The following is a 12,703-nucleotide window of genomic DNA, read 5'->3' as shown; positions in this document are numbered from 1 at the left end:
GTGACAGGTTATTACTGTAGGTCATTTATTTTTAGTTTAGGTACTTTATTGTTTTAATCATGTTGGCTATATTATACATTACAAGTCACGGCTGATAGATTCTTGTTAGTACTGTATATAGTAGAAATTTATCATGTCACAAATAAACATCAGTCACAAATAATGTTTAAAAAAAAGTTACAGTAATTCACCTGGCCGTCTCCTACATCTCAGTATAACTCAGGTTTCTCAGATGTCCTCACTCTTTATATGTATAACCAATAATTCATAAATACATTAAATCCAAAAGGAATACACTGATAATGAAGCACTCAAATTGTTATTGTGGTAATTATTTATAACAGCTTCAACTTATAATATGTTCATAAGCGACCTATTACAAAATAACTAAAATGGTTTCCTAGCATATTAGCATAACATAATAGCAAATTTGATCATTATTTGGAGATTGACCTAAAAAGTGCACTACTGTATATTCAATAATGCATTTAATAGTTAATAAAGCTTTTTAAACTTATCTTTAAACAGTTGCACTTACTATCTTCCACCAAACAGTCATTTTAATAATTACATTTTAAGATATACAAAATCCTCCCTGGTTTATCAATCAATTATTCAATCGATCAATCAATAAATCGATCAATTAATCAATAAAGCCAGAACAAAAGAAAGACAGAAATGAGTTAATTTAAAATAAAATTATAAGATGGAGTTAAATTTGTAAATAGTATTTGTAAAATATTATTATTGTGGTTATTTAATAATAGTGAAAAAAATTTCTACTAAATATCTAAATAGACTAAATGACTAAATAGTTAACACATCATCTAATAATGTCATTTAAAGTTCTGCTTTTTATTTTATTATTGGTGCAATGGATGGTAACTAGGTATTAATCATTAAAAATATAATATAATATAATATAATATAATATAATATAATATAATATAATATAATATAATATAATATAATATAATATAATATAATATAATATATGTTGTAGTGTATTGTATTATAATGTATTGTATTATGATTATTGATTTTAAATATTTATTATAAAGCCATAGCAGAATTCTGAATCTCAGCAGACTTTCAGCACACTAGACACCTTCACCCAATAAAACTTCAACTTCATTTAACCCAAAATGAACAACAGAGACGACCACATTCCAAACTTCAGACATGTCCCTCCACAAATTACCCAGAAAGCCCTGTGGGAGCATATGGAGCATGTGCACACGAGGAATTTGGCCTCTTCTCTTTTAATGTCATTATGAAGCACTTGCTTTTGAAGAGCATTTAAGATTCTCTCCAAGCAAGTGAAGCTGTTAAGTTTAAGCTTAAAAAACTTAGCTCATGTACTGTATCGTGTGTGTGTGTATGATATTTAATTGTATGCAGTACAAGTCAAAAGTTTGGACACACCTTCTAATTCAATGGTTGTTCTTAATTTGTATTACCTTCTACATTGTAGAGCAATGCTGAAGGCGTCCAAAATATACAATGAAACTCTTTGAACAGTTGATATTGAGATGTTTCAGCTACTGATGATCTGTAAAGTCTTCATACTGGCTCTAATCTGAGGTGCTGTTTGAGGTTAATTGGTGATTTCTGAGGCTGGTGACTCTAAATGAACTTCTCCTCTGCATCAGAGGTCAGTTATGGACTTTGCTATGGCTATCCTGGGACGGTTTCATCATGGTGCTCGATGGGTTTTGCAAATGTAAAAAAAAATTACAATACTGTTCTTGCAAGAACTGCTCCAGAACAGCTGACCTTCGTGTCTTGAAATAACAGCTGACTGTTGTTGTTGTTGTTGTTGTAACTTAATTACTTAATTCTATATGTGTTATTTCAAAGTTTTGAAATTTCCAATATTATTCTATAACCCAGAAAATAAATCACTAAACAAAAACATTGATTTAGAAGGTGTGCCCAAAATGTAAGCACAAATCTTTATATTTTGTCCAAATTTTACCAACTCCAGCCTACAGTAACTACCTAAATAATAGCTAATAGCCACCATATGCGCTGAAACCCCAGTGCATTCACAGTGACACAAATCGCAAGTTTAGAAAAGGAATGCTGTGGCAGTTTCAGAGTCTTAAACTTCACCCAAAGGACCCCCAGCCAAAGTTGAATGGAGAAGTCGATCTGTCACCCTGCTGGACGTTCTGTGGTGAAAGCTGGCTGATCGGAGCCGAGTTCTGAGCCGTTCTGAGTTCTCTGGCCTCCTCCACCGGGCGGCCATTAAACCCGCTACAGCCTTATAATGGGCTGACGAGTCAATCACACTCTGCCTCAACCTCTCCGCGGTGCTAACGTCCAAATGCCGCCCACATCTGCAACTGTCACACACTCCACACCTTCAGGCAGACCTGTTTTTTTAAGAGATTACTAAGAAATTGCTGAGGGTTTGGCTAGAAAATGCTTTCCCACTCTTTTCTTTCTCTCTTGGTCTCATCTGCTTGCCAAGTTAATGGCAGATGGATGCAATTTTGGATTTTTTTTTTTTTTTTTTTTCATTTTTAGATGAGGTCATTTTTTTGGATCACACTATTGGGAATGCAGTGTTAGGTTTGAAGAGAAACCACTTTCTAGCCTCCTCATTTTCCTCTTCATATCCCTATTTATTCTGTTCTCCTTCTACTGTTTAAAGACAGATAGAAAGGGTGGTCTAGCATTAGCTGCTCATTCTTTGGTGAAAAAGAGTGTGTAGGGTTTAAAGACAGGGTGAGCATGTATGTGTACTGGGTCATTTGCTCTTTTAGGGAGGTCGCCCCTGTTAAGCCAGCTTTCTCTGACAGCTTGTACTCATTACTGGAGGAGCAGGGTAATGGAGGGGGTCGGGGACAGACACAGAGGACAAGGGACTCAGTAACAAGCTTCCCTTTAATCAGGCAGGATGACTACATTCTTAGGGGGGAGAAAAAGAAGAGTTTGTCAAAGGTTCTTTGGATTGTTGTGGGTCTTCAGTTTTTCTAAAATTGCCCTAATTGGAACCATTTCAGATTGAGAAATACCTCAGTCGTCTGGTTTTTCATCGGACCTTAAAGGTTTCCCCAAGAGTAGCAACCAAAAACATGCCTAAGGTTTCAACATTAGGCCTTTCTTTTAAAAAATGCCTTTAGGAAAAAGATTTTTTTTTTATCTCCAAAGAACAATGTGTATATGCATCTGCAAATATTTCTTTATGCATGCATGTTCTTCAGGTGTTCTTTGGACCGATGAAAGACCTAGCTTTCTAAATGTCTTCTAGTTTAATCGCTGGGTCAGGTAGATTTTACACTTATACTGTAAGAACATGATCTACTGTAAGAAGAGCCTTAACCATTTTTTTATTTAAACGGGACGCATCCTAAACATTTTATTTGCGATTTCCATTTGAAGGCTCTCTAAACAGTTTTAGGTAATACCCGACAAAACTGTCTTTCCTTTTGGGAACTATCCAAGGGGTTTGTTATTTGATGCCATTATTTACCAATTAAATACTCATTCACAATACATCTCTCTGGACATATAGTACTATGCAAAAGTCTTGATCCCTCCCCTCATTTCTTCATATGAAACAAAATGTAGATATATAGATTAAACGAAAGAAATATAAACAAATATTTTACTGCGATGGGCTCCAAATTGCAAAACATGCAATTTAAAAATCAGCAGCAACCTTATTTCCCCTCTCTTCTCTTCCAACTCCTCAGCATTCAGCATGCTTGAATGATTCATAGGTCATTGTCAGGTACAGGGACTGGACTAAAAGTAAGAGCCAAAAACTTGTCACACATAAGAATAAAAAAGGTATTTTAGGAAGCCTGGAGAACTACAGTATTCCTTAGCACTGCATTAAAGAATACAATGAAGACTGGAAGCAAATTATAACTAATTGAGGGATGTCTCTAGACATTTACACAGTCCTTTACCTTAAAACCTTCTGCCTAGACCTTTACAACAAAGTGTTTTATTATTTGAAATGGTTGTCAGTAGAAAACATTTACTACATAACCAATTTGAAAGCTTTTATGATACTCAAAGTATGCCGAATGCTGCTGAGTTGTTTGGTTTATCCATTTGGTGGAACTGTCAAAATATGTGGATTTCCTTCCCAGAAAAGTATGATCCAATCAAAAATCCAGATCCCCTCATTGGGGGGTGTATAAAATATTAGATATTGTCCATTTTCCTACAGCTTTCCCAAAGATAAAACAGCACAATATTTACTGTAGTGGCAATAATAAAAATCCTAATTTCCCCCCTTGTCTTCCCTTTCCAGCATTATTACAAATTTGGGGGTTTGCTTTTGTAACATTGCTTTGGGGTACTCTGTATGAATCGAAAAGGAACCCTAAAATCTTTCCCTGTTGGAAAGGCGTCCACGTAGAACAATAGTATGTGTCCAAAATGAACCAGTTAACGACTTATCCAAAGACTCGTTCGGCTTCCTAAAGAGTCCTTTGCTTTGTCCCTTTGGTAGGACTTCATTAAACTAAATAGGAGGGAAGTTCAATGTACAGTAGCATCCAACAAAAGTTATTTAGAAAATTTAAAAGGCTAGAACTGGTAGCAATCCATCCAGAAAACCATGGGAAACATTTCTCTTCGTTGCTCTTACCCTAACAAGAGGCCTTATGGAACAATCTCTATTAGTGACCAGTCTTTTTGTGTAAAATGATATCTGTTTGGACGCACAAATGGTCCCTATATTTGTTAACAGGGTTGATGTTCCAGCAGCATCCTGCCTGAGTGCGTGTTTCGTCTGTATTCCGTGTTGTAGCTTGCTGTTCCGGTGTCTCACGAGACCATAAATCGTGGCTTCACACAAAAAGACTACATTTAAAATAGCTTTTGTCATTAATGCTTTATTAATTGCCCGCGGTGAAGCTAACGTGACGCTGGGTGTGCCGGAAAAGTCTGACACTTCTAGGTCAACACGAGCGTGTTCCTCTGTGTGCTGTGCAGCGAAGAATCAGAGGAGGAGGAGGAACAAGGCCAGGTTCTCCCTGCTGTTAAAAGATTGGTTCAGCTCAGTGAGTTTTTCAGCATGTTTTTCTTTAACAGGCCTTGGGCATGGAGTGAAATGAGGCTCATATTATTAAACAGCGTGAATTACATATAGCAACATGCTGCAGAGAGCGTTAATAATTTAGACAGCCGGGAAGCAAAGGAAGACATGTCCCTGCGATTAGGAGGAGGTGCATTTGTGAGATGTTTAAATACAAAAAAAAAAGAACTTTTAGGCATATGTAAAAGAAAGTTACGCAATGTTCATTTGGCTCACGCCAAATACGATCGATCAGCCAAGACATGTTCGGTGTCACAATATTTAAATTTGCTATTATCGTGAAACAACTATAGTGGGGATTCTTTCGCTTCAGGTTCGGTTACAAGCATAAAAACTCCTTACATGCACATTAAAGAACACAGTCGCTGAATGATTGACAGATTGTTTTTTAAGTCCATAATCATGCAGTGTCTGTTCTGACTTAGCAAAAGCTGCACTTACTGTACTGTTAGCCAGCATTTTAATCCAAACCATACAAAACGTATGGTTCTATCATTTGCGCTTTCATATACTGTAATTTATGCTCTGATTGGACAACGTTCGCTCAGTTTATTTACTTCTCATTTCTCCGAAAGCAGTTTGCAAAATCAGGGATTGAGTATGTAATCCATCTCAAATGCATCTTTTTCCAGAAACTGCTAAAGATGTGGTATAGCTGTATGGGTCAGGGAACAAGAAGGAGAAATCAAACAAGCATAATCCTTAATTGTAACACTTAAAAAAACAAGTTAAAACTGGGATACACAAATCACAGATGAGTATAAATAGACAAAGTCTTCGAGACCTAAACACAGAACAGATGAACAGGATCAGGAACCAAAGCAATGACTGAAAAGGGGCGGGGACAAGACCAGGGAACAAATCAAATTATTTATTTTTATTTTTTTTACACATGTTGCGTAGTGTGTGTGATGCTGGTACGGCTCTTGAGATACTATATATATATATACTATAATAATACTATACTATTGATAACTAGTTTAATCAGTCAATGCATGACGTTATAGTTTCCGGTCTCACCTTGACATCGGAGGTGTCGCGCTGGCAGTGTCTCCACGAGCGCGTGATTCCAGAGAAGGTACGGTTCGGGTGATGGAACTTATTGCCATTGCTGCTGAGGAAGAAGGTCGTGAAGGGTTCCTGGAGTTAAAAAGTAAAGCAGAAAGAAATTGTCAGAGGTTTCTGTTAACACATTTCATTAGCAAGAAATGTTTATTCCCGACGCCAAAACCACAAGGTTCTGCGGCAGGAGCCAGGCTGCGGAGTAATGGCCGCATCGCATTACGTGGGATCGTCATGTGATCCGTTTCCTGCCGAGCTTGACTGATAATTAAGCACTTGTTTCGACAAATCTGCATTTTTCTAAGGAACTAATATCATTCCGCTACATAAACACTGGCAAAGTGAAATCCAAATTCATTTCTATGGTAATTTGACGCAATCGCATGATTGAGCGCTCCAGGGAGCTGGAGGAAATGTTCCGTTTGCATAAACATCTCAATGTGGAGGACATATCTGTCAGATTATGGAGAGTTAGTGGAGGGTTTTTTTATTTTTTTTCTCTCTCTCTTCTTCTTCTACTGCCTTTCTCCTCTCGTTTATACCCACTGTGCCCGAGGCAGAATTAATTACTGAATGTGGCCTGTTGAGGAGCAGAGCTCTGCCTCTAATTGGCTCATATTCGGCATCATCAGCCGGAGCTGGAGTGACACGGTGAAGCAGGAGGAGGCAGCCCGGGAGAGATGATGGCGTCTACATTTTCATTCAAGCCGAGCTTAACAGCTGTCACAGCACCCTTTCTCTAAATCACCGTCATCAACTCTGTACGTTCTACTGGCGCAGCCAATTACAGCCATTTCATTTGTAATATCTATGAAATTAAACATGCGCTGCCTTTTTTAATGGGAATATATTTAAATGAGGAACTTTTAAGCTTATTGGGTTGGCTTAGGATTGATAGTTTAACGTTTACTCTAAAGACTCTAATGGTTTGGCCTATTGTAGGATTAGACATAAGTTCTGATATAAGAACTTGGAAATTACTTAAATGGGTTTGAAATACAAAGTGGACTAGTATATACTGAGATTATAAATACTAACATATGTAGAGGATTATATCATTATCCACTTTTAATTTGAATACAATGATATTACTTTATTTTATCAGTTAATTGCATGGTATAAACTCCTTAAAGAGGTATAATCATCTTAGTGCAATTGGAATATTAAATGAATTTCACAATAATTGAAGAAAGAAATAGAATATTGGACAGATTTTAGCTAGGGTCCTAGCATGTATATTATGTTTGCAGTGTAAACACCAAATAATGAATCATTATGGCAAAAAACAAATCAAGCTTTTCCATGATTCCGTTTCCAATTTGTCACTATAGTTGTAAAGTAAATATAAAGATACAAATCAACCGTCTGGAAGCTATCCCAGGGCACCAGACGTCTTACACCCTGGGCGTGGTACCAGCCCATAGAAGGGCACAGTCACACCCATATACACTTGCACACCTAATTATACACTACAGGCAACTTGGAATTGCCAATCAGTCTACACTGCATGTCTTTCCACTGTAGGCGGAATCCAGAGAAACTGGAATTGTCAGATTGGCAAAATGGCTAAATCATTCAGAAATCATTTGAATGTCCTTGATCTTCTAATGGCGGCACGTTGGCTTAATGCTTATAGCACTGTCGCCTTGCACAATCAGGGTCCAAGTTCAATTCCCACCTCAGGGCCTGTGTGCATGCAGTTTGCATGTTCTCCACATGTTTGCTGGGTTTCCTCCCATAATTGGTGTTGTCTGTAGTGTGTGAATGTTGACCCGAGGTCCAATCACGGAAATAAGTACAATGGTCACCACTGGCCTCCACGATCCCTAGTTGGACTACAGAGGTTCCTAGATGGATGAATAGATGGATGTTTTAATCCTATTAGCATGGCTGCTAGTTAACAATTTTTTTTATCAATCCACTCTGCTTTTAACAATGTTACTTTTTCAAATTAAATTGCAGCCATCATCAAAAAAGGAACCTTATGGAAAAAAAATAGGGCAGGGTTCAACAATTTTATTTGATTAAACATCATTAAATAAAGATTACTTCTGAAACATTGATATGAGCGCAACTGAGAGATCACGCTAATACTACCAAGCACTAAGACATTTTAACTAAAACAGCAAGCGCTCCTGGTATACACTACATACCCTCGTATTCCAGGTTAAACGAGGACGGAGAGGGAGAAGCCATGATTGACATGTGTTTATCAAAAACTTTCTGCACACTCTAATAGCCATGAAGCTAACACAAGGCAGTCTGCAAATCATTAGCGCTCACACATATGCTACTTTAGCGGGCTGTGAAAGTCCGGCCTCCTCGAGCGGAACCCAAAACCCGACCCGACTGAGACGTTACGTTTGACTTACATTCTGCTGAGAGTGAAGCCTCTGACATGCCTTGGGAACGACAATCAAAGCCATTCTCGTTCAAAGGTCTCGGTGTTAAGCCTTGTGTATTGAAATGTTGCAGGGGAAACAGATGATGCTTAAACAAATGGCATCTTGTGATGGTTTTACAAACTCAACAAGAATGGAATTCTTCGCAAAGTTTGTGATTAGTGGCTTTCCATGAGATCAAAGTTGCTTTATATGAGATCACATGCACTGACAAGATCAAACGGGTGAAAATGAACTCCAGTTACGGGACAGAACAGATTACACACTCGAGCATGTTTACTGGGTTTAAACAAAATGATGCTAATCCTACAACTGATGGCAATGTAAATGATATACATTTGTGTTAGCGTAATACCACAAAGGAGTCCTAACATCCATATTTATTTGGAACGTTGAGTGTACATTCTTATTACATATGCCACAATAAATGAAGAAATTAATTATTTTAATATTTTTATGGGAATTATGTAAGGGCATTATTTATGCATTTAACGATTGACAATCAATTGGGTTCTAACACCCATGACATGGATGCTACTTAAACCTTCAGCAGCCCAAAATAAACAGCCCTCCCACTCTACTGGCTTAATAAATTTACCCACTTCTTAAGTATAATTGTTTAGAATCAGCATAAAAGTACAAGCCAATGATATATTCTTGAATTTTGTCCATTCATGATATGATTGTAAGCCAGGCCTGACTAACTAATTCTCACTGACACAATCCAAAATTTTGGTGTAGAAAGGGCTGTCCACATATTTAAGGCCATATAATGTATTATCATTAGTAGTAGTAGTATTACATGAAGCAGGGCTTACTATTCGGATGAGCCAGTGAAGGGTGGAGGCTGCAGATGAGTAGTGGGTGGAGTAGTGGCAGGGTGGAGCCTCATCGTCCCACGCTTCATAACGCTCGGCATAAAACACCGCACGCTTTGGGTTCAGAGCTCCGATTGGCTGAAAGGGGGGAAAAAAAAACAAGTCAGACAAGTTAATACTAATAATATTACTATATATACTATATGTACACTATATGAATTTTTCCACATTGCGAATTTACAGTATATACAAAATGTTTATTAATATATTTATTAATGCTAACAATTTAATTTGAATCAAAACTATGTAAACAATTAACAGACAGGTTTAAATCCTAGTTAATATTATAGTAGTATTATAATCTGGTTACATTATAACAGCGCATTAACTAGTTCATTTCAGGCTTTAAACCCTGGCTATATATAATTTACACACTTTGGGTAAATAATCATGTATTATAGCTAATATTGCTTGGTAACTCACACAAAAACACCTTAATTGCCTTATCCATTTGTTTAAATAAATTTGATTTGCATAGCTACTCATAAAAAAATAAAAAAAATAAAAAAATATGATGGCCCTTATATACCATGGACTAACTTTTTGCCACCCAATGGTATTTATTGGGCATTAAACCAATAATAAACACTTTACGGCAACACTTTTTTTTTTAATAAAAATGTTTTGTTTTTATAGGAGCTACTGTTTCTTTATTAATCCTCGATTGATCAACAATTGATCATTTATTTAATAAATACATTAATTAATATATTAGTTAAAACAGATGAACATGATTTATTAATAGTTTATAGGTGTTATACAGTAAGGTGGGATATTACGTTTTCTGTTTTAATAAAAATAGCCCTCTTAACATGACTAATGTGGAAAGCACAGTCACTATATACATGAATATAGCACATGGTGATGATTATTATTAATTATCTATACTGTACATTATTTATACTTTATAGTCTGTGTACTGCCCCGGAGGCCTGGAGCCTATCTCAGGGGACTTAGGGTACAAGGCGGCGTACACGGTGGATGGTGTAGGCGAACCAGGACACAACACAAACATATACACAAACATATATCACTAAAGGCAATTTGGAGATGCCAATCAGTCTACACTGCATATCTTTGGACTGGAGCATTGGGAGAACATGCAAACTCCACATACTGTACACAGATCAGAGGCGAGATTTAAGCTCTAGTACAACTAGTGCCAACCACTAAGCCACTATACTGCTGTAATAATAATAATAATAATAATAATAATAATAATAATAATCACTATTATTATTATATGGTCTATTTATGTATACATGTTTGTTTTCCAGTTTAAAATGTTCTCCAGTAAAATGCACTGGGAGCAAACATGCCTCCTGCACCAGGTTTGACCTTTAAAATCTCAGTCTTGACATTAAACTCAAACAAAAGTTTAATCTCCGAGCTCTAACACTGATAAACCGGGTCTCTCTAGCGTGCATGCTTTCTGTGCATAGAACAGATGGAAAACCATCTCATAAAAAACATCTAATGTGAACAATTTCCATGCAGCATTGCTGTGCCCAGGGTGAATAGAGTGCATGCTAAACGTGTGTGTGTGTGTGTGTGTGTGCAGTATGTGCGTGTACGAGCAGCATAGTCCTCAATGTTTGATGGGTAAGACTTCGCAGAACTCCATTAGCTGCTGTGCTGGATTCTGCGCTGTGCTCTGTCTGTCACACCCTATTACACCCTCCGTCCTCAAACCTCGAATATAATCTGCGGATATGGTTTGTGTACGCCGCGCAAACCTATGAACTGGACGTAAGCTTTAAACATGGTTTGTGCCAGAAACAATATGCATGTGTGCGCACACATCTGAGTGCGTTTGGTTAAAGGTTGCAAGTTATCTGGCCTGTCTTAACCTCGTCTGACCCGATTTGCGCCATGTACATCTGCACACACACACACACACACATGTTGCTCTGCAGTTAAGCCCCGTTACAAACTCCTGCACAATGTCCAGAGTAAACATCCAGCCTGGCATTTATTCAGCTGAGCTGGGTACAGACACAGATGGTGATAAACCTGTCTTCACACAACGTAAACAGTTAGCAGCACAGGAAAGCAGTGAGAAATGCAACTATTGATTATAATCCTGTTCTGTATTTCAGCACAGTGATGTGTATTTCTTGAAAGTGAAATGGTTTCTATTATCAACATAATGACCTGCGGTCTCTTAACCTTCAGCGTGATATTCACTCAATCGGCAGCAGAGCAGAAGAAAAAAAAAAAGCCGATAACTTTAAATGTCACGAGGTTCCTTTCGTCTAGCTTCCACAGTTCACGCATATACATCAGTTTGTTTAATTCGACCTAGGGTTAGGGATTTCGTCTCTACAGACAATCCCGATTAATTCGTCATCCAAAAGTGATCATATTGGGGCAGTCGGGTTTATTCACTGTGGTTGTCTCATTGATGCCATTCAGAAATGTTGCTGTGAAAGACTTTTGTATACTGTATCAAACACAAGATTACTAAGTTTAATAAGATGAACAAGTTTACAAGCAGAACCTGACCTGTATTGTAGTACATGGACGATAGAACAATCACGAGACATCTGAATGGTTATGATGGACGTTAGTAAGTTAGCAGTAAAACCTGCTGTTGATCTTCTTGTTCTTTTTTTTTTTACTTCCAATATGCACTTCTTCTTCTTCTTGTTAAAAAAAGCGATCTTTAAAAGTAATCCCACCCCCATATTTATGTTTTTTTTTTTTCCTTTTCTTGGGATTTTTCCAGATTTTCTCGGCACCGTCAATTCTACAACTAACCCCCATGGAGGGCAAAACCATTTTCAAACTGTTTGACGCCCATGATTGGCTAGAGCCGCAATTATTGTCAGAGCCCTAGGGTGTCTCGCATCCTTCCCCTCTGAGAGAGCTGTCTCTAAGCTCCCAGCTGCTGGAGGCTACAGCATCGCCCGAGAATCAAACTCGCAATCTCCAAATGATTAGACGAGCTTGTTACCTTGCAATCACATATTTATGGTTAAATTGGTCACCGATATATTCATAAAAAGATAAATAAATTAAACTGAAAGTAATATTGTTAATAATATACACAACTGTGAAATCAGTTTTATTTATGAATTTGTTGGATAATTAAGAGTTCCTAAAGGACATACTCGAGGAACATAGTTCTGATTTGGAAATCATCCGTTAGGGGGTGTACAGTACATAGAAGCTTTAACAATGACACACCCTAAGAACTCTTTAACATTTTAGAATTACCTTGTGTATTTTACCATAAAAATGTAATTGAATAACCCTTGCGGATTCTCTACTTTTCTGCTTTCTTTACAAAACCTTAA

General features: G+C 37.3%; 1 protein-coding gene across 1 annotated transcript in view; it reads right to left on the bottom strand.

Annotated features, from left to right (window-relative positions):
* The window catches only part of nbeab (neurobeachin b), a 387,766-nt gene that overhangs the window by 47,185 nt on the left and 327,878 nt on the right, over window positions 1-12,703 (bottom strand). The window contains exons 45-46 of the mRNA XM_053507055.1: window positions 9,345-9,482; window positions 6,083-6,202 (exon numbers count right to left, since the gene is read on the bottom strand). Coding sequence (XP_053363030.1) covers window positions 6,083-6,202; window positions 9,345-9,482 — 258 coding nt within the window. The remainder of the gene's footprint in view (window positions 1-6,082; window positions 6,203-9,344; window positions 9,483-12,703) is intronic.

The sequence above is a fragment of the Clarias gariepinus genome, chromosome 11 (genome assembly GCF_024256425.1).
Source record: "Clarias gariepinus isolate MV-2021 ecotype Netherlands chromosome 11, CGAR_prim_01v2, whole genome shotgun sequence".
In the NCBI taxonomy this organism is placed as follows: Eukaryota; Metazoa; Chordata; class Actinopteri; order Siluriformes; family Clariidae; genus Clarias; species Clarias gariepinus.
Note: the sequence above shows the minus strand (reverse complement) of the source record. Positions and strands in the feature narration are given on the sequence as shown.